Source organism: Diceros bicornis, chromosome 28 (genome assembly GCF_020826845.1).
Source record: "Diceros bicornis minor isolate mBicDic1 chromosome 28, mDicBic1.mat.cur, whole genome shotgun sequence".
NCBI classification, from domain to species: Eukaryota; Metazoa; Chordata; class Mammalia; order Perissodactyla; family Rhinocerotidae; genus Diceros; species Diceros bicornis.
The window spans coordinates 35,437,372-35,456,218 of NC_080767.1; the positions used below are offsets into that span (position 1 = coordinate 35,437,372).

The following is an 18,847-nucleotide window of genomic DNA, read 5'->3' on the forward strand; positions in this document are numbered from 1 at the left end:
GTTTGTGTGTGAATGTGTGTGTATATTTGCATGTGTGTGAGTGTGGTTTTAAAGACTCCTGAGAGGCTGTAGTGTATCTACATTGCCTTTTCTCTATGACTTCTCTCGATGTGACTTGTGTCTTGTCAGAATGAGACTATCTGGTTCACAGAATAAATGGATCCTGAGTAATGGTTGGCAGGTGTTTTTCACGTTAATGTAGGAGATTAACACTGAATGTCTGCATGGGCTGTGCCATGTTGGGAAAAAAATTGCCTGAGACACTCCTCACCCAGCCCAGAGATGGGCCATTTTCAGGAGAAAAGTTTCCAATTTATTGGAATTTAGATATAACAAAGACACATGCTGCTGGGATTTGAAGGATTTGGGGTTCCATTTAACTTTTTATTAAATTCTTACTCCTTTTTCCCACATTGAAGGCATCTATATGAATAAATATAACAAACATAAATGGATAGTTGTTCGCAAAGGTTTGTGAGAAATACAAACCTAGAGAGGGTATGTGATGGGGCTAAAAAAGCTTTTTTCTGAGCACTTACAAATTCTTATTTCAATAAGACTTCAGTAAGGGGGAAAGACACAAAGCAGATCATTGGGCTAAAATGTGGTGCTATAGTCTTGGGATATAAACGTGCTTTGGGGACATGCGGGGAGGGGCAGGAAGAGCTGGTTCTGTTTGATGATTTGGGGCCTGGAATAAGGGGCTGGCAGATTGTCTTGCACACAGTGGAGACCCACTGGAGGTTTTAAGCTAGTTCTGACTTTAGAAGGCTAACTTGAGGAAAGGACAGGGTGAAGCAGGAAGTGTCTGGGCCCGGGAAAACTGCTTCAAGTGGCTGAGAGTTACTTTCTGCAAGGCATCTTCCTTTGCGTGGTTGGGGATACCTATATTATTGCTACCAGGCTCCACCTCTTAAGAGCTCTAGAATCTTGGGGTCACACAGAGAAGAGAGACCAAGCTGGCCTTCCCAGTCATCATGAGTTGTATTGACCTCTTACATCTCAACAATATCAAAAAACTTCCAGTGAAATATTTTATAATCCTCCTCCTCCCCCAAATCCATCCTTTTCATCGTTGTACGTTCACCAAAATCACCCATGTCCTATAACAGATAGGGCTCTGCCCAACTCAGAAGTCTTTAACCTTTTCTTTTTGAGAGGCTGTTAGCATATTAAGACGTTAACAGCCTCCCCAGGAGCACAGAAATGTTCCCAAATGGACCCTGGTGTTCTCAACATCTTGGTTGGCTCCATGCTTCAGTCCTCCACTTGACCAGCATCATTAGATATGAGGAAAATCAAAACGATAAACTTGTCTCTATTACCAGGAAGATACTGCAGGTGGGAAGAGAGACAAAGAAATGCAGAATGATAGCCACCCTTAACAGCGCCTGGTCATGGGAGAGCAGAGAAGGACTGCTAACTGTGAACCTCTCTCTGTACCTGTTGTGGTCTCTTGGGGCCTAAGGTAACAGTCAAAAAGTCAGAGGCCAGCCTGGCTCATAAAATCTTGGTGGCTTTTTGACCCCCTAACATCTAGAACACTAGTGAGAACAGTCTGAGCCACATCTCAAATCTGACTTAAAGAAACAAATTTTCACTAAGATAGTGTAGGTTCTGATATTACAATAACTTCTTCCATCTCTTTCCTCCTCCATCACCGTACCAACCATAACAGGGGCAACGGAGGGGGTGTTGATGTTTGCCTCTCTGGGGCCTCATCTTCCTAACATCCCATGATGTCCAGCACCGCTGACATCATCTCGTCTCCCAGCAGTCCAGACCCCACAGCAGCATCTAGTACCAGGTGAAAGCACGGGCTCTGTGATGAGCCAGATCTGAGCCAAATCCCAGCTCTGCCACGGAACTAGCTTTGTGATCTTGGGCACATTGTGTTCATTGCCATGCCCCGGGGCTCGGTTCTCGGTCCTCTTCTCTTTCTACACTCATTCACTCCCTTGATGATCTCATCCAGTCTTGTGGCTTTAAATAGCTTTTATAAGCCAGAGACACCCAAATTTATATCTCCAGCCAGACCTCTCTCCAGAATTCCAGACTCAGGTGTGCAGCCTTCTTTACACACCTCCACTGGGCTAGACGTCTCAAACCTAATATGTCCCAAACTGAACTCTGACTCTCCTCCAAACCTGTTCCTTCTGCAGTCTTTCTCATCCCAGGTGACGGCTACTCTGTTCTTCCAGTTCCTGGGGCAAAATGACCTGGGAGTCGTTCTCGATGCCTCTGTTTTTGTTTTATCCCATTTTCAATTTATCAGGAAATCCTGTTGTCTCTACCTCCAAAATATGTCTAAAATCTGACCACTTCTCACGCTTCTCCTGTTACTTCCCTGCTCCAAGCCACCGTCGTCTCTTGTTGGATTACTGCAGTAGCTTCCTCTCTGGCCTCCCTGCTTTGACCCTGTCCCCTGACACTGTTTCTCAATCCGTCAGCCAGAGTGACTCTTTAAAATGCAAGTCAGATCATGTCACTTCTCTTCTCAAACCCTCCAGGCTCCTGCTTCACTCAGAGTCAAAGCCAGAATCCTTAAAATGGCCTTCAAGGCCCGGCGTGACCTCTGTTCCTTTTGTCTCATCACCCACTCCTCTCCTTATTACTCCCTTCCACTCACATTGGCTTCCTTTCCTCTTCCTCAGAGTCACCAGATACTGTCCAATTTCACAGCCTTTGTGTTGCCCTTCCTTCTGCCTAGAACTCTCTTCCACCAGATATCCACTGGCTGACTCGCTCACCTCCTTCAGATCTACTCAATTGTAAACTGTGAAACTGACCCTGATGACTCTATTTAAAGCAGCAACCCACCCGCCACCAGTGCCCCCAAGCCCCCTTACGTGGTTCTCTTTTTTCCGTGGCACTTACTACCTCGTAACATTTAGTTATACTTGTGTATTATGCTTACTGTGTAGTTTGTGTGCCCCCTGCTAGAGTGCACACCCCAAGAGGGCAGGGATTTTTGTCTGCTTTGTTCCTGGCGTATAGTAGGAGCTCAACAATTACTTTTTAAAAATATATAAAAGCTTTATTGAGATACATTTCACATTCCATACAATTCATCCACTGAAGTATATTCACAAGGTTATTCAACTATAACCACAATCAAGTTTAGAAAATTTTATTCCCCCAAGGAGAAACTCCTCTCCCCTCAGCCATCACTTCGCATTCCACCCCTGCCCAGCCCCTGGTAACTACTAATCTACTTTCTGTCTCTATGGAGTTGCCTATTCTGGACAATTCATATAAATGAAATTATACAATATGTGGTCTTTTGTAACCAGCTTCTTTCACTTAGTGTATTTTCAAGGTTCATCCATGTTGTAGCCTGTATCAGTATTTCATTCCTTTTTAGTGCTGAATAATTTTCCATTGTGTAGATATATACCACATTTTGTTTATTCATTCATCAGTTGATGGATCAATAATTACTTATTTTTATTGTGGTAAAAAATACACAACATAAAATTTACCGTTTTAAGCACTTTTAAGTATACAGTTCAGTGACATTAAGTACATTCACACTGTTGTGCACCCATCACCATCATCCATCTCTAGAACTTTTTATCTTCTCAAACTGAAAGTCTATACCCATTAAACAATAATTCCACATTTCTGCCTCCCCCCTGCCCTTGGCAACCACCATTTTACTTTCTGTTCCTATGAATTTGACTGCTCTAGGTACCTCATGTAAGTGTAATCATACAATATTTTTCTTTGGTGTCTAGCTTATTTCACTTAGCATAATGTCCTCAAGGTTCATTAATGTTGTAGCATGTCAGAATTTTCTTCCTCTTTAAGGCTAAATAGTATTCCATTGCATATTTATACCACATTTTCTTTATCCATTCATCTATTGATGGACAGTTGCATTGTTTCCACCTTTTGACTATTATGAATAATGCTGCTATGAACATTGGTATACAAATATCTGTTTGAGTCCCTATTTTCACTTCTTTTGGATGTATCCTCAACAACACTTATTTTCTCTTTGTTTCTTTTATGATCGCTATCCTAAGGGGTATGAGGTGGTATCTCATTGTGGTTTTGATTTGCATTTCCCTAATGATTAGTGGTATTGAGTGTCTTTTCAGCTTATCAGCCATTTGTATATCTTCTTTGGAGAAATATCTGTTCAAATCGGGTGCCCATTTTTGGAGTTATTTGTTTTTATTTGTTTTTTTGTTGCTGAGTTGTAGGAGTTCTTTTTGTGTTCTGGGTATGACCCCTTATCAGATATATGATTTTCAAATATTTTCTCCCATTCCGTGGTTACCTTTTCAGTCTGTTGATAGCATCCTTTGACGAACAAAAGTTAAAAAAATTTTTTTTCCTCCTGTCAATGCAAAATAACCAATGACCATTCTATAGATAAGAGAAATAGGGTGAGTTTACTTGAGCCAGAGTGAGGATTATAACCCGGGAAGGCTTTAGAAGGTGTTCCAGAGAAGCATGGTTTACAGTACAGTCTTATATCTTTTTAGAACAAAGAACGTATGTTAAACACACTCAGGATACATTTTCATGAAAATTTCAAAGAGGTATTCAATTGCAAATTAGCAGGTCAACATGACCATGATGTCAGGAAAAGGACTAATCCGGGCGTTACCAATAGGGCATTACCAATAGGACACAGGAGGGGAAGTATGCATTCTTATCTTAAGAGAGTGTATTCTTTACTTTAATGGGTAAGCAGATGTACCATGTATGTTTTATAGGCCGTAAGTCAGGCTTTTTAGTTCAAGCCAAATCAGTTTTGAACCCAAATAGTTACCCCATATACCTCAATATGTGAAAATCTCTTGTCACTCCCCAAAGCCCCAGTACGGAGTTGTATATTGTAGTCGTAAGTCCTTCCAGTTCTGTGTGAGCTGCTGCCACCGCATGGCTAATGACAGACGAGGAGTGTGGTTCCACATCCAAGAACCGAGCCTAGGCCGCCGAAGCAGAGAGCGCCAAACTTTAACCACGAGGCCATCAGAATTGGCTCACAAGTTTTAAGTTTTTTTTTTTTTAATTTTATTTTTTATTATTTATTTTTCCTTCAAGGCCCCAGTAGATAGTTGTATGTCATAGTTGCACATCCTTCTAGTTGCTGTACGTGGGACACGGCCTCAGCATGACCAGGGATGCGGTGCGTCGGTGCGCGCCCAGGATCCGAACTCAGGCCGCCAGCAGCGGAGCGCACGCACTTAACCGCTAAGCCACGGGGCCGGCCCCACAAGTTTTAAGTTTTGATGTAGTCCAGTTTATCTATTTTTTCTTTTGTTGGCTATGCTTTTAGTGTCATATTCAAGAAATCATTGCCAAAAATAATTAGTTTTTTAATTGACTTGAAATGCAATTATTAGAACCTCTGTAAACCTTAGTTTCCTCATTTGCAAAATGGAAAAAATATCTCACATGAATCAGACAGGGATCCTGTTCTCCAGGAGCTTACAGTGTAGAATAGGGGACACGCAAGGGATCCATGGAGAACAATGAATCATTCTGTTTGGCTGATGAGGCAAAGGTATAGGACAGGGGTTGGCAAACTATGGCCAATGCGCCAGATCCAATGTACTACCTATTTTGTTAAATAAAGTGTTACTGGAACACAGCCGTGCCCACTCATATATATATTATCTATAGCTGCTTTTGAGCTACAATGGCAGAGCCGCGTAGTTGCGAAGAGACAATATGGTCCACAAAGTTGAAAATATGTACTGTCTGGCCCTTTACAGAAAAAAAATTTGCTGACCACAGGTCTAGGAGATCCTTTTAGAAAGGCCAACTGGGGTCAGATTAGGTAGGGCCATTGTTCTCACCAAACATATGGTTCGGCATTTATAAAAATATGCATGTTTGGGGCCAGCCCGGTTGCGCAAGCGGTTGGGTGCTCGCGTTCCGCTGCGGCGGCCCGGGGTTCGCCGGTTCGGATCCCGGGTGCGCACCAACGCGCCGCTTGTTGAGCCATGCTGTGGCGGCGTCCCATGTGGGGTGGAGGAGGATGGGCATGGATGTTGGCCCAGGGCCAGTCTTCCTCAGCAAAAAAGAGGAGGATTGGCATTGGATGTTAGCTCAGGGCTGGTCCTCCTCACAAAAAAAATAAATAAATAAAAAAAATATGCATGTTTGAGTCTCATCCCCAGGGAATGCCGATGCAATACCTCTTGTTTGGGGACCTTTAATGCCAGGCTAAGGAGATGATGAGAGAAGGTAAACGGGATCAGAGCAGTAAAATGAGAGGGAATGAGGCAAGGAGGCCAGTTAGGAGGGTTCTGTAGAAGGGGGGACAAGAGGGATTGCAGGCCTGAATTGGGCAGGAGCAGAAGAGACGGATACAAGAGCTAGGAGACTGGGGGCTGGTAAAACATGGGAGACAAAAAGCCAAAGATGGCTGAAGTTCGCGGCTCTGTGGTTGTGATTGTGGATTGTCGTATTGTGTTATGTTTTTTAACTCTGCGAACGTGCCATGTTTGAGTGACCTTCTCAGTGATGATATTTATGCTTACATCCAGGTGGAGAGGAAGCGCCACATTGGAAACGATATTGTCACCATTGTGTTCCAGGAAGGAGAGGAACCGTCTCCTGCCTTTAAGCCTTCCATGATCCGCTCCCATTTTACACGTATCCTGGGCCTTTGGGAATGCTCCAGTTTAGCGAGCTATTGTTCAGCCTCACTGGACTTAAAGTGACCCTCAAACCCAATGCTATAATTGATTTGTTTTGTATTGTTAGTTCCTTAGACCCACCATTTTGGATTTTTTCCTCAGCATTGTATTTTTCCCTCTTCTCTCTCCATCCAGTGGAGTGATGAATGGATTAATTCTCAGAGAATTCTTAGCTTCTGAAATATCTTTGCCTTCCTCAGATAGTCTACGAAATGAGGGAAACTTCCTACCATCCATCAATAATAAATGAATTAGAAGAATTATAGGTGGTGTATCCTCTGACAAATTTGCTTTAGGTATAAAAACTTACAAGTTAAGATAAAAAGCCAAAATGATTTTTCTTTGTTGATTCTAAGCCCTAGTAATAGCTGCTATATTACCCTCTCTTGAAATTTGAAAAATGATAGAATTAATCATATTTTTATTTGCTTCCCTTCTCCTTCCTCTAATCCCTGTTTAGCTCATACGCTTGGTAAAGTCCTGCTGAAGTTCTCTGTAATGTCCAGGCTCTGCTCAGTCAGGCAGGTGTGGATCTGAGCATGGCCCAGCCCAACAGATACCAAGTCGTGGCGCTGTTGCTCTGGGTCACAGGCCATGACAGTGAGACCCAAAGGTGGTGGCTCTACAAGTTGTACATAATAAGTAAAGGCAACTAAATAGCCGTTTTCAGAATAAATTCTGGTCTAGTTATTCATGTTGCCTGGAGACTCTAGTAAAAATGTTGGGAGACAGACCATTATGACTCTTTGTATCTGAAAATAGGTTGTTCTGTATACTTTGACTTGTTCGTTGTAACCTAACAATATAGAGTATAAATTTTAAAAGTTGAAAGTTGCCAAATTTCTTCCATGAGAGCAGGGAAGAAAACGGATATGCACCTACACTTGAACAGTAATTTTTTTTGTTCTCCTCCCTGCTTGCTAAGTGATATCTTGCTGTGTTCGCTGGGATATAGGGCTAATAATTCCCCCTTCCTGCAGTGGTTCTTCTTGTGGAACAGAAAGCTTCTCCAGGTACAATGTAGCAGGGGAGGAGGTGACTCTTTAACTGACTGAGAAGTAGTCATTATTTTTAGAATTTCCTTTAGTGATATGTTTTCGATTTGGGGCTTAGCACATTTATTTCTGGAAAGGGACAAACATAGCTAATGCAGATTCCTTCCACTGAGTCTAGGAATGGAAAACACTTTGAAGGATTGATGGCTTTTTAGCCCTGCTAAGGAAAGCTGGGGGTGGGAGATGGTAGGGGAGGAGGAGGAGTGGGAGAAGGAAAGAAAAGCAGGATGGAAGTATGGTACTATTTTAGCTCGGCAAAGTAGATTCTACTGAGTGATTGCCACCAGCTACATTGGTTTGTTTTGTCTACCAAAGCCGGAAGGAGAGAGAGGGAAGGTATACAGTGGAAGCATTTAAATTGCTTTTCTTTTCAAAATGTGTGAGATAAATATATGACTAATTTCATATTGGGATCTTGCTTATATTTCCAGGCTAGAAAAGAATTGCTCTCTTTGCTTTGTTTTCTGCTTAGATGCTTAATAGCTTTATTTATATTGCTTTTCTGAGAGATTTGGAGATTTGGCCCTTCCCCAAAGGATGAGTACACAGAGGATGAACCTGTGTCTTCCTGGGCTGTCTCTTTTAAAGAAGTCAAGGTTCTATCTCAACCTAAGAGTCATAGAGACCCTGACCACAAAAGCACAGGTCTAGGATGATTTTGCACAAGGGATTTTCAAAGAGCAAGCCATTGACTGAGCATCCGAGTTGTTGATTAGTTTCCTTAACCATCACCACAGATATTTTTGCCTTAGTTAGGTATGATCAACAAAATGACAATTACAGGTGGGTACTGACTTTATCTCAATCGCTTGTTCTAATTCTCATGTTGACTTGTTAATTTGCATAGATTTTATGAGACTCTTGTTATATATATTTCCTGATTGATTTCATATGAATGTCTCACCTTATAGAACTTTGTTCAAGACCACCATCTCTTTGGGAAAGACTTGTTTTAGTCTTTCTAACTAAAAAATATATCTAGTGTTGCTCTGTGCAGTAGACCCAAGTGTCAGGTTGGTTTGGAATTTTTTTGTACTTTACGATGGAAACAAATTTGATATGTTTCATCTTGACCAGAGGACCCCCTTTCCTAGGCTACATCACTGCCCATTTATCCTTCTATTCTCAAAAATTAATCTGTTAAAAGGTATCGTATGTGAAAAGCGCATGAACTTTGAGCCAGATAGATTTGAACTGGAATCCCAGCTCTGTCACTTATTAACTTTGAGGCTTTGAAAAAAGTGTTTCTCTTCTTGGAGCCTCAGGCCTTGTCTGTAGAATGAAGGTGTTGATACCACGGTGGCAGGTTTGGTGAGAATCAGTTGATGCTGTTTCCTAAAACACTAAATATGCTGCTGGTATGCAGTGGGTGCTCAGTGGTGGCCCTTGCTGTTATTCCTGGGGTGCCTGACCTTGCCCATGGCCTGGTAGGTTGGACCACAAAGGATTCAGGAAGGCTTGGCCTCTGCCCTGCAGGACACAGAGAGAGCTGCATGGTGGCCAAGGCTCTGCAGCCCAGAGAAGGCACTCCTATGGAATGAATATTCCTAACATATCACATAAGCAACTGGACAGATTTAAGGTCCAAATATTGGTCATCTTTGAAAAAAAACCAAGTAATTCTGAAATGTTCTCTACATAGGCTGAAAATATTTTCAGAAGAAAGCGTACCACTCTTCGGCCCACCCTTACCATCCCCCCCGGTGTTTACAGACCACCAGGAATTCAGGGACTTTTTGCTAGTGAAATGTAAGTTTCTATTTTGAAATGTTTTTGCAACTTGTTCTACCTCTGAATACAATTCTTCACATTCTCCCGAGATGCTGTATAAGAAAATACCATTGTTGAAGCATTCCATGCTCTGTTAATTCTTCACCTGAAATGTATTTAGTTTTCTGGCAGTGGCGTGTAGGTTTTCTTCTGTGTCCTCATCTCTACCTGCCGTCCTACCCAACTGCCTTGAAGTTTATCCACACTCACCCACTCAATACCAGAGGGGCTCAAGTTTACCTTTCTGCCCAGGGTTCTGATACAGCCGTTTCTGAATCTTTGCTTATGTGTGTATCTGTGTCTTTGTCAGAGAGTGGGATGTAGGTGGGGCAAAGAGTGGTTATGGATACATACTTAGGGATGGGGAGAGATGTTAGGGAGTGTGTGTGTGTGTGTGTATGTGTGTGTGTGTGTGTGTGTGTGAGAGAGAGAGAGAGAGACAGAGACAGAGACAATATGAATGTGATGTGTGTAGAACCGAACCGCCCCAGGTTTCACTAGCTGGTGAATATACCTTTTAGCTCCACTGATAATACCTGAATACTTGACTCTGAGCCTCCATCTTCTGAACCACAAGAGTTCTGCCGCACCCCTCCCCAGAGTATCCCTCGGTGATTATAGCTGGAAGTCCAGCTTGCAAGCCTCTGGGGCCCTGCGCACTGCTGCTCATGCTGTGCCCTCTGTGACGGTGCTGCTTTCTCTCCTTCTTCCGGGCACGCTGGACACTGCAGCTGCTGTGCTGGCTGCCTCCCCGTCCCCCTCGCCACACACACAGACTCACAAACGCACACACACACACACACACACACACACACTGTTTCTGTGCAGTTTTGGAGCATTTAGAAATGCGCCTCTCCTCCTTGAGTCCATCTTGGTCACCTGACCCCAAGGTAGCACTGATTGAGCCTCACAAAGTCCTTCATGAACAAATGCCCCCTCAGCTTCCAGTCTTAATCTTACTTTCATGATGGTCTAAACCAATCCCTCAGGCCAGGGCAAGGGACAGACACATGTTATCCCTCCTTTGTCTTCTTATTTCTCCCCTCTCTCCTTCACAGCCCTGATCATGCATCCTCCCTCAGCAGCCGCACAGAAGTTCCCCTGTGCATCTACCCCTGCAGTTGACACTTGAAGAGATGAGTGTCACTTAATTCCAGTCACCAAAGTATCCCAGTCCCAGCCACACCACTCGGTAACCTCTCTTCTCTCTGTAAAATCCCTCCAGTCCCTTGTAAAGATCTCCACAGGCTTCCAAAACTGTCTTCTGGAGAATGGAGAAATGCAAAGCTCCTTTGTTGGGGCTTCCTCTGTTTCCTGGCTGGGCCACCAGGGTTTGTTGTCTCACACATTTAACCTACAGCAGGGTCCTGGTGAATGTCTCACCCTGATTAGAAGCAGCAAACATTGCAGATCTCTTGCATAAGGTGCTGATTTGTCTCTTCCTTTCCATTACCTATGCTCTTTATTTCAGATACTAGAACAGGGGTCACAAACTCACATGCCTAGAGAGATGGGTAGGGAATATGAGGGAGTGACGTAGGCCAGCATAGCACAGTAAGGAGTGCTGGGAAAGCAAGCCCTCTGCTCCAGCCAGTTGATGCCACTCAGGAGCATGAGCCCAGTGTTGCCACTTATTCTGAGTTTTCGAAACAAGCCAGAAATCTGAAATTCTGTGTGAAACTGCCTGAGTCTTAAAACTGCGGGGTCCGTGTGTTTCAAGTCCAGAGGATCAGGCAGAGAGCAAGAAACAGACCTGAAACAAGGAGTCAGCAACAGAGAGGGGGTTTAGCAGCTAGAAGCTGAAAGGCTCTCGACATGTGGGGCCCGGGAGGCAAGCACTCTTTGTGGAGTATCTGTAGCAGGGAAGGAACCGCTGTGGGCATGTGGCCCTTTAACCATGGAGTAGTTAGAGATGGCTCAGCAACACTAAGGACCCAGCTTGTTAGTGGAATCCGTCGATTTAAATGGAGCCAGTCAACAGAATGACTGTCTTCAGCCCCCTCAGAGGCTTGTGATGAAATGAAGTGAAGGGTTCAGTTGATTTATAGCTGAAGATTTGAAAGATAGATATAATGGAAGAACATGGGGCTGAAGGTTATGAAGACGTTATATGGAAGGATTGGAGCATGCAGCCAGGGGGTACCAGGAGGGGCTGATGGACTGAGAGGAAAAGGAGAAGCCAAGGGATCAGAAGTCTCTTTGAATTCCAAAGTGGATTTAGCAGGAGGAAGGAAGTAGGCAAGTTAGAAAACTCCGAGATAACGGGAAATAGCCTTTCAACAAAAATTTGGACTTTTCCCCCTTATTCAGCTGAAACAAGTCATTTTAAATGGATTTTCCTGGGGTACTAAGGAGAAAAAAATCCTCAAACAAAAAATTCCCAATCACAGAATTAGAGAAAGTAATATACATGCATAGTTTAAATCCGTTGAGAGATGTCTTGCCACAAACAAGCCCAACTTGCCCCCAGCAGAGAGATCCTACCTAGGAAATGCCAGTCCCCCAGTAGTTCATTTTTCAGTCCTTCATAAACACCATCTTTTCCTTGTCCTTCTGTAAGAGAAAAATAATAGTATTTATTCAGTTTGATGTGCCTAGCACTGTGCTAACCCTTTATTTGTATTATCTCATTTAAATTCTTACAACAACCCTAAGGAAAAATGGTTATATCCATTTTACAAGATAGAAAACTGAGGCCCCAGGAAGCTAAATAATTTGCTTAAGAATGTACAGATAGTAGCACAGCTGGGATTCAAACCTGTAACTGTCTTGACTTCAAGCTCCTAACGTCTATTGCATACTTTTATTCTGTGCTCTACTGTGTAACTGGACATTCCACTTTATTGACTCTTAGTGTCTGTGATCCACTAAACCACCAGGATTTTTTTCCAGAAGAAACTTCCATTAGGCTAAGAATCCTAGTACTCTGCTTAGGCAATTGTTATTTTCCTAACAAAATGCAGCAAATATATATTTAATCCCATTGAATAGCATCCTGGTGGTTTGACCTATGTGTTGGATGGGTGGGTGGATAGGTGGATCACTGGATGAATGGATAGATGAATGGATGGATGGATGGATGGATGGGTAAGATGAGTAGAATGGGTGGAATGATGGATAGGGGCAGGTTGGATGTGTACTAATGAGGTCTTCAAGTAATTAGATATCCCCTCTGCTCAGGAAGCTTGCGGTCCAACAGGACAGGTAAGATAGACATACTTATGGACTATATGGGTTTGTATAGATAAATGGAGAGTTTTTAAGCATTCTTCCATGAAGGAAGGGTAATACCAATGGTAATACTAGTGTTAGGAAAGTGGTTGTTGGTCACTGTGAGAAGTTTCCTTGAGAAGGACATTCTTCAATAGCATGTTAATATTTGTAATTCCCTTTATAACTTGATTTGTTTTAGTAATTAATGGTGAAAAAGCCACTTTGGAAACCCCAACATTTGCCCAGAAACGTCGACGTACTCTGGATATGTTGATTCGATCTTTATACCAGGACTTGATGCCAGATTTGCATAAGGTAACCTTGGGTCCATGATCCTCTTTCATTCTCATGGGGTCTGAGAATCCTGGCAGTGAATCCTGATTAGAAAAGCATAGGAGCCGCCTTGATCCCTGCTGTCAAGACTGGACTGTGGCCACATATGGGCTGATGTTCTCTCATTGTTACCACAAGAAGGAGGGGTGTTGAATGTCCATATACAGGAATGTGATTTTCATAAAGCCAGGACCTGTGGAAATCAAGGTGCAGGCTGAGGGGCATGAGTGTCAATCAGCAATCCCTAGAGCATTGGAGTGTCAATCAGCAATCCCTAGAGCATTGGAGAGTGCTTTTTGGGGGTGGCTGTCCTTGGTGGTACTACTCAACGTTACCATGCCATAGAGCTGATGGACAGGCTCTATGTGGGGATTGTGGAGAAAGACTGGGTGCTTTTTAAGGTTTTCTGGAGACTTACTGGCTAGGCCCGTATTCAGGCACTGAAACAAGCATTTACATTTACTGAAAATCCACTTTGTGCCAAGACACTTCGTAGGCCTAAGGCGTATCCACACTGATGAGACCCAGCACCTCCTTTGAGGAACTCAGTGCCTCGAGGGGCACCCATGTTCTTTGGAGGCCTCCAGACTCAGTGTGAGATCACCAGATGTCAGGGATTTGCTAAAGCAGAGTAAAATCATTATTGTTTAGAAGCATTTCCCACATTTAACAAGGAAGCACAGAACAGGTGGGGAGACTCGCCTGGAATCCATGCATTCATAAGCTCCAGCAAAAGGAATTGCTAATGATGGGTGTGAATAAATGTAGCATCAGGTTTCAGGTGCTTGGCCAGGGGAGATGAAGAATATCAAAATGCACTAGTGCTCGTGTAGTCCTTGCCCTTCGGCACAGTGACCAGCACCATTTTATAGGCACCCTTGACTTCTGGCTGGTCAGTACACCCTAACCACTCACAGGGCTTGGGCCAGACTAACCCAAGGCCCTAAAGAGCGAGACGTAATTGGTAATCTGTCAATTCCTTTTTTCCCTGAGGTCAAGAAAGGGTGCAGAGAGGGTGCCAAGATGAGTACGTGCTGTCCTTCAGGTCTCAGCTGAAGTGTCCCTTCCTTAGGCAGGCCTTTCCCGACCCCAGATAAAGCATAGTCCCCCTGTTATATGCTCTCAGATACTCCACGTACTTCCCCTGCATAGAAATTATCCCATGTGCCAATCATGTGATCAGTTACTTAATCTGTCTCCCCCGTTACACTCTGTGATCCACGAGGACAGACACTGTGTATATTACATCCCCCAAATCTGGCAGAGTAGTAAGTGCTCAGTCAATACTTGCTGATTGAGTGTACCCAATTCTCTGACTATGGTCTGGAAGAGAACTAACATTTATGAGTATGTGCCCAAACACAGTGCTAAGCACCTTACTTGCATTACCTCACTTAGTCCTCATAACACACCTAGGAGACAGGTATGAGCCACACAAAGACACTGAGACTCAGAAATTGACTAACTTGCCCAAAGTTACGCAGAGGACCACAGAGTTGCACAACTCCAGGGTACCCTTCACATCAAATTCAGTGTGTTGTGTTCTAGGGAGTGCCACTCTATGCAGATGGCTTCCCTGGAGCTGTGCAACGTGGTGGCCCAGATCACATATCAGGAAGTTAGTAAGCAATGGAGCTGCTGGTTTGCTTGATTTCAAAGCCCATGCTCTCAGCCACTACAAAGCGCTGGCTCTCCACCTGTTGGTTCTTTTATCCCTAACATCTAGAAGAGACCCTGGCACATAACATGGGCTCCAAAAATGCTTATTGAGTGAATGAATACAGAAGGTGGAAATAGGACTATTTGGACAAATAGATTTGTGCATTCAGAGAGGACAAGGGATGAGACTTGACCACCATTTTTGGAATTCATAACTTGTTTTTCTTTTTTAGAACATGCTTAATAGACGATCTTTTAGTGATGTCTTACCTGAATCGCCCAAGTCAGCGCGGAAGAAAGAGGAGGCCCGCCAGGCAGAGTTTGTTAGAATAGGGCAGGTGGGTTTTATTCTGAAACCTTGTTTGCAAGACATGTAGTTATGAGTCCTGTCCAAACCAGATGGCCCACCTGCAAAGAATATTATGTTTGCGTACTCCTGTGGAGCTCTGTAATTTCTCTTAGGATTACCATGGACACCACAAGTGAGATTTTCGATAACCATGTAGGTGTAGTTCTCTGCAGGTGTGACTGAGAGAAAAGCACTCTGCAGAAGAAGGGGTGCTGCTGACTGGAAGCAAGAGCCCCTAGGGCCCAGGCTGGGCTCCCTCTTGTCAAGGGAGCACGTACCACTTGCCTGCCTCCTGGGAGTTTTCTGAAAAGTGGGGAGCCAATTTGGGAAAAGCACCTTGAACTCCTCCCTGGCAGGAGTAAGCACAGAGTGTCCTCACAGAAGACCGGAATTTCCCCCCTACTGCTTGGAAGCAGTCATCACAATTAGGTGGCTCCCAGGCATCACTTTATTCCAGAAGAAAATCCCTCGCCCTTTGCCTCCCTCACGTGTGACATTAGTATTTCTCAGTTCCGGGAGGTGACACAGCTTTCTGCCTTGACCCCATGTCACAACAGAGAGAAGGAGGCGTGCTGCCAGCTGCAGATAAGGTTCTGACCTGGTAGTAGAGAGCTAAGCAAGGACAGCTTAGAGAAAGATAACTTCTTCCCAAAACAGGTGCCCTCTTACAGGGGCTCTTCACGTTGGTCCTCATTTAAAGAACCCCGACTCTACTCTCAGAGACTCTGATGCATCAAGTTTGAAGAGGGACCTGGAAACTTTTTTCAATGCTCATGGTTTGGAAATCACTGTCCTGTTGTACTGATTAATTGAAATGACAGGATGCATTTGGGCTAATTTGGGCTGAGACGTTGTCATCAGGGCTTCACCATGTCCAGCTAACTTCATCCCTTATCTTCAGTGATAAAGCAGTGTGGGAACCTGAAACTTTAGTCTGAAATTACTCCTGTTTTATTGAAAATATTTTTCAAATCATAATTGTTTTATCCTGCTGTTTTTTTACTGCCTGATAACAAACTTTAAGAGAAATCTCTGTTCTGTAAGGCGCTAAAACTGAAATCCATTGTGAGAGGGGATGCTCCGTCAAGCTTGGCAGCTTCAGGGATCTGTAAAAAAGAGGTGAGTTGATAATACTTTCAAGTTCAACTGTGAATGTCCTTTGTCCTCAATGAAGTTACTGCGATTCTTGGAAAGAGGTTTGTACAGCAAGAGGAAGGAGAGCTTGCCTGCTACAGAGTCCTCAAGGAAGCCCCAGGTAGAGTTGGGTAGACATTTCATGAGAGCCTCCTTATTTCTATAGAATGCATGCCTTTGCCTGCTTAAATGGAGCAGAGCTGCTAGACCAGGCCTGGTCAGGCAGACTGGGTGCAGCAGTGCTCCTCAAGCCTTGTGTGCATACAGACCACCTGGACATCTTGACCAAATGCACGTTCTGATCCAGCAGCTCTAGGGTGGGTTGAGATTCTGCATTTCCAACAAGCTCTCATGTGTTGCCTGGACTGCGGACCATGGACACGGTCTGAACAGCAAGGCTCTAGGGCAGTGTTTCTCAAGCTTTAGTGTGTATTAGAATCATCCGTGGAGTTTCTGACCCATAGGTTTGGGGTGGGCCCTGAGAATTTGCATTTCTAATGAGTTCCCAGGTGATGCTGATGCTATTGGTGCAGGGACCACAGTTGAGAAAGCACTGCTTACTCTACAGTTCCTTCAGCCAGCCAAAAACGTCTGTGGCCTGTGTATCTACTTCTCATTTCCACTTCCTGTGGAAACAGAACTAGGTGGTAAACAAGAATAGAAGAGAAAAAAAAACCAATAAACGTGTTGCAATATGAACTTACTACTTGCATGATTTTTTTATCGTAGAGCAATATCCTATGTGTACTTAATTATGCTATATTCGGAATTTGTTAAAGTTAAACGGAATAAATTCACAGACAGCGCATCACTAGAGAAGTGTCCATTATAAAAGCAAAAGTTACAAATATATTTACTTTAGAATAAAGGTATAGATGATTTGTATCTGAATTGTAGAAGCCACATGCTTTAAAGTCTGGTTTCAGGAAAATGTTCAGTTTAAAATACAATTGATGCTAAAAACCACAACCAATTTAAGACAAAACTGATGACAAAGCATCTTTTCCAAAGATTACAGAAATTCCCACTATCTGTTTGTTCATGCACATAGCAGAATGTGCAGTGTTGCCAAGCACTTTATAAATACCAAATTCCGGTAAGATTTAGTAACCTTCTTAATAAGAAGTTCTTAGGCATACATAAAAATGAAGGTCTGTGGACCTGTAACTTGTTCACCAGTGAACAACAAAGAAAGAGCTTCCATTTTTTGGATCAGTTCATAACCTACCAGTGTGGGCCACGGGCCGTCCTTGGAGAAACACTGCTCTAGAGGCTCAGGGACTGTTGTGCAGTTGGCTCTGCAGAGGCCAGAGCCCCACATGCTGTCCCTAGAGTGTTCTATTTACAAAGAATGGGTTTTGTCAACCTCCTAGGCATCCATCATTTCATGAGCTGTGTTAATGTTCTTAGAGGGAGCCAGCAACGAGTCCTGCGCTTAGGCAGGAAGGCCTGAAGACCTCATTCTCGCCCTGCAGAGTCTGCACCGAGCCCCTCACATGGCAGAAGGGTGTCCAGTGCAATGGCAGACGCCATCAGTCCTCAGACCAGAGCCTCTGTGGAGGCCGGTCTGAGTTCATATCACTGACACTTCATACATGATGTCTTCAGACGTCACGGAGTCCCCAGCCCCTTTGAGAACCCATGAAAGCAGTGGACACCCCTCCACACACTAGCCCATTAAAATGTACAAATGGCACATATATACAACATTTTGAATACAATTTCAGGGGTTGCGCAGACCTCCTTAAGCCCTCCGTGGATCCTCTAGGGCCCTTAGATCTTCTGGGTTAAGAACCCCTGTTCTGCAGAAATGTTCTAAACTTGTGTCCTCTGGTCAGAGAACATTTTGTGATTAAGAGTTGGTTTTTCTGTCTTGGTGTTACCTAATGCTCTGATATCTCTATCTGTCCCCCAGTTGGCATTTATATTGGCTTTGCTTTTTCGTGTCCTTCTGCTATAAGTCACAAAGTCAGAATTTCCAAAAATCTTCTTGGGGAAATGCCATTCCAGTTACTGACCTGCGCTTGTGTAGCCCTTTCGCAGTTAATAAAATGTCTTCCCATTCTTTGTGTGTCCTTTTCAGAACAGTCCAAGCCTCATCTTAGCAATCACAATATTCATTTTGAGGCTTCTAGGTTTCTTAAAGGGAGAGCATACTTTTCTAAGATAGCAATAATACACACTGTGTTTACCCTCAGCCCAAATGACACCCTTGAAGGTCACCTCAGAGCCATCACTTCTTTGAGTATGCAAGCGTGTGTTCACCCAGTGTGTACAAACACACCTACACGTGCACACATGGGCTCTTGTACAGCCCTGGGTGTGGTGTCTGATTGAGAGTAAAAGTGAAGATGTAAGACTTCAGCTCGTCCCTGAGAATCTCCAAAAACTTCTTTGTCCTTTGAGGCCAAGCCACGTGCTTTGGAGGGAAGTTAATGGTTCCGTTGAAAATGTTTGTAATTCTGGTGTGACCAAGAACCCACTAAACAAGCCCTGCTGACTCCCGGCATCCACACGCGGCTCCGAGGCAGTCGTGAGGGAGGACTACCTCTTCATGCCTGAAATGAAAATTAACGTTCACGTGGTATGAATATGCCGTTGGGAAACACGAGTAGGTTTTGTCAGCAACTCTTGCCGTGTTCCTACAAACAGATGTTATTTTTTCTTTAAGA

The 18,847-nt window shown here is 43.8% G+C and overlaps 1 protein-coding gene across 1 annotated transcript in view; it reads left to right on the plus strand.

Annotated features, from left to right (window-relative positions):
- Window positions 1-18,847, plus strand: part of GARNL3 (GTPase activating Rap/RanGAP domain like 3) — a 152,626-nt gene that overhangs the window by 100,887 nt on the left and 32,892 nt on the right. The window contains exons 13-18 of the mRNA XM_058524085.1: window positions 6,510-6,618; window positions 8,455-8,500; window positions 9,360-9,466; window positions 12,900-13,015; window positions 14,926-15,030; window positions 16,086-16,160. Of these exons, the coding sequence (XP_058380068.1) occupies window positions 6,510-6,618; window positions 8,455-8,500; window positions 9,360-9,466; window positions 12,900-13,015; window positions 14,926-15,030; window positions 16,086-16,160 (558 nt within the window). The remainder of the gene's footprint in view (window positions 1-6,509; window positions 6,619-8,454; window positions 8,501-9,359; window positions 9,467-12,899; window positions 13,016-14,925; window positions 15,031-16,085; window positions 16,161-18,847) is intronic.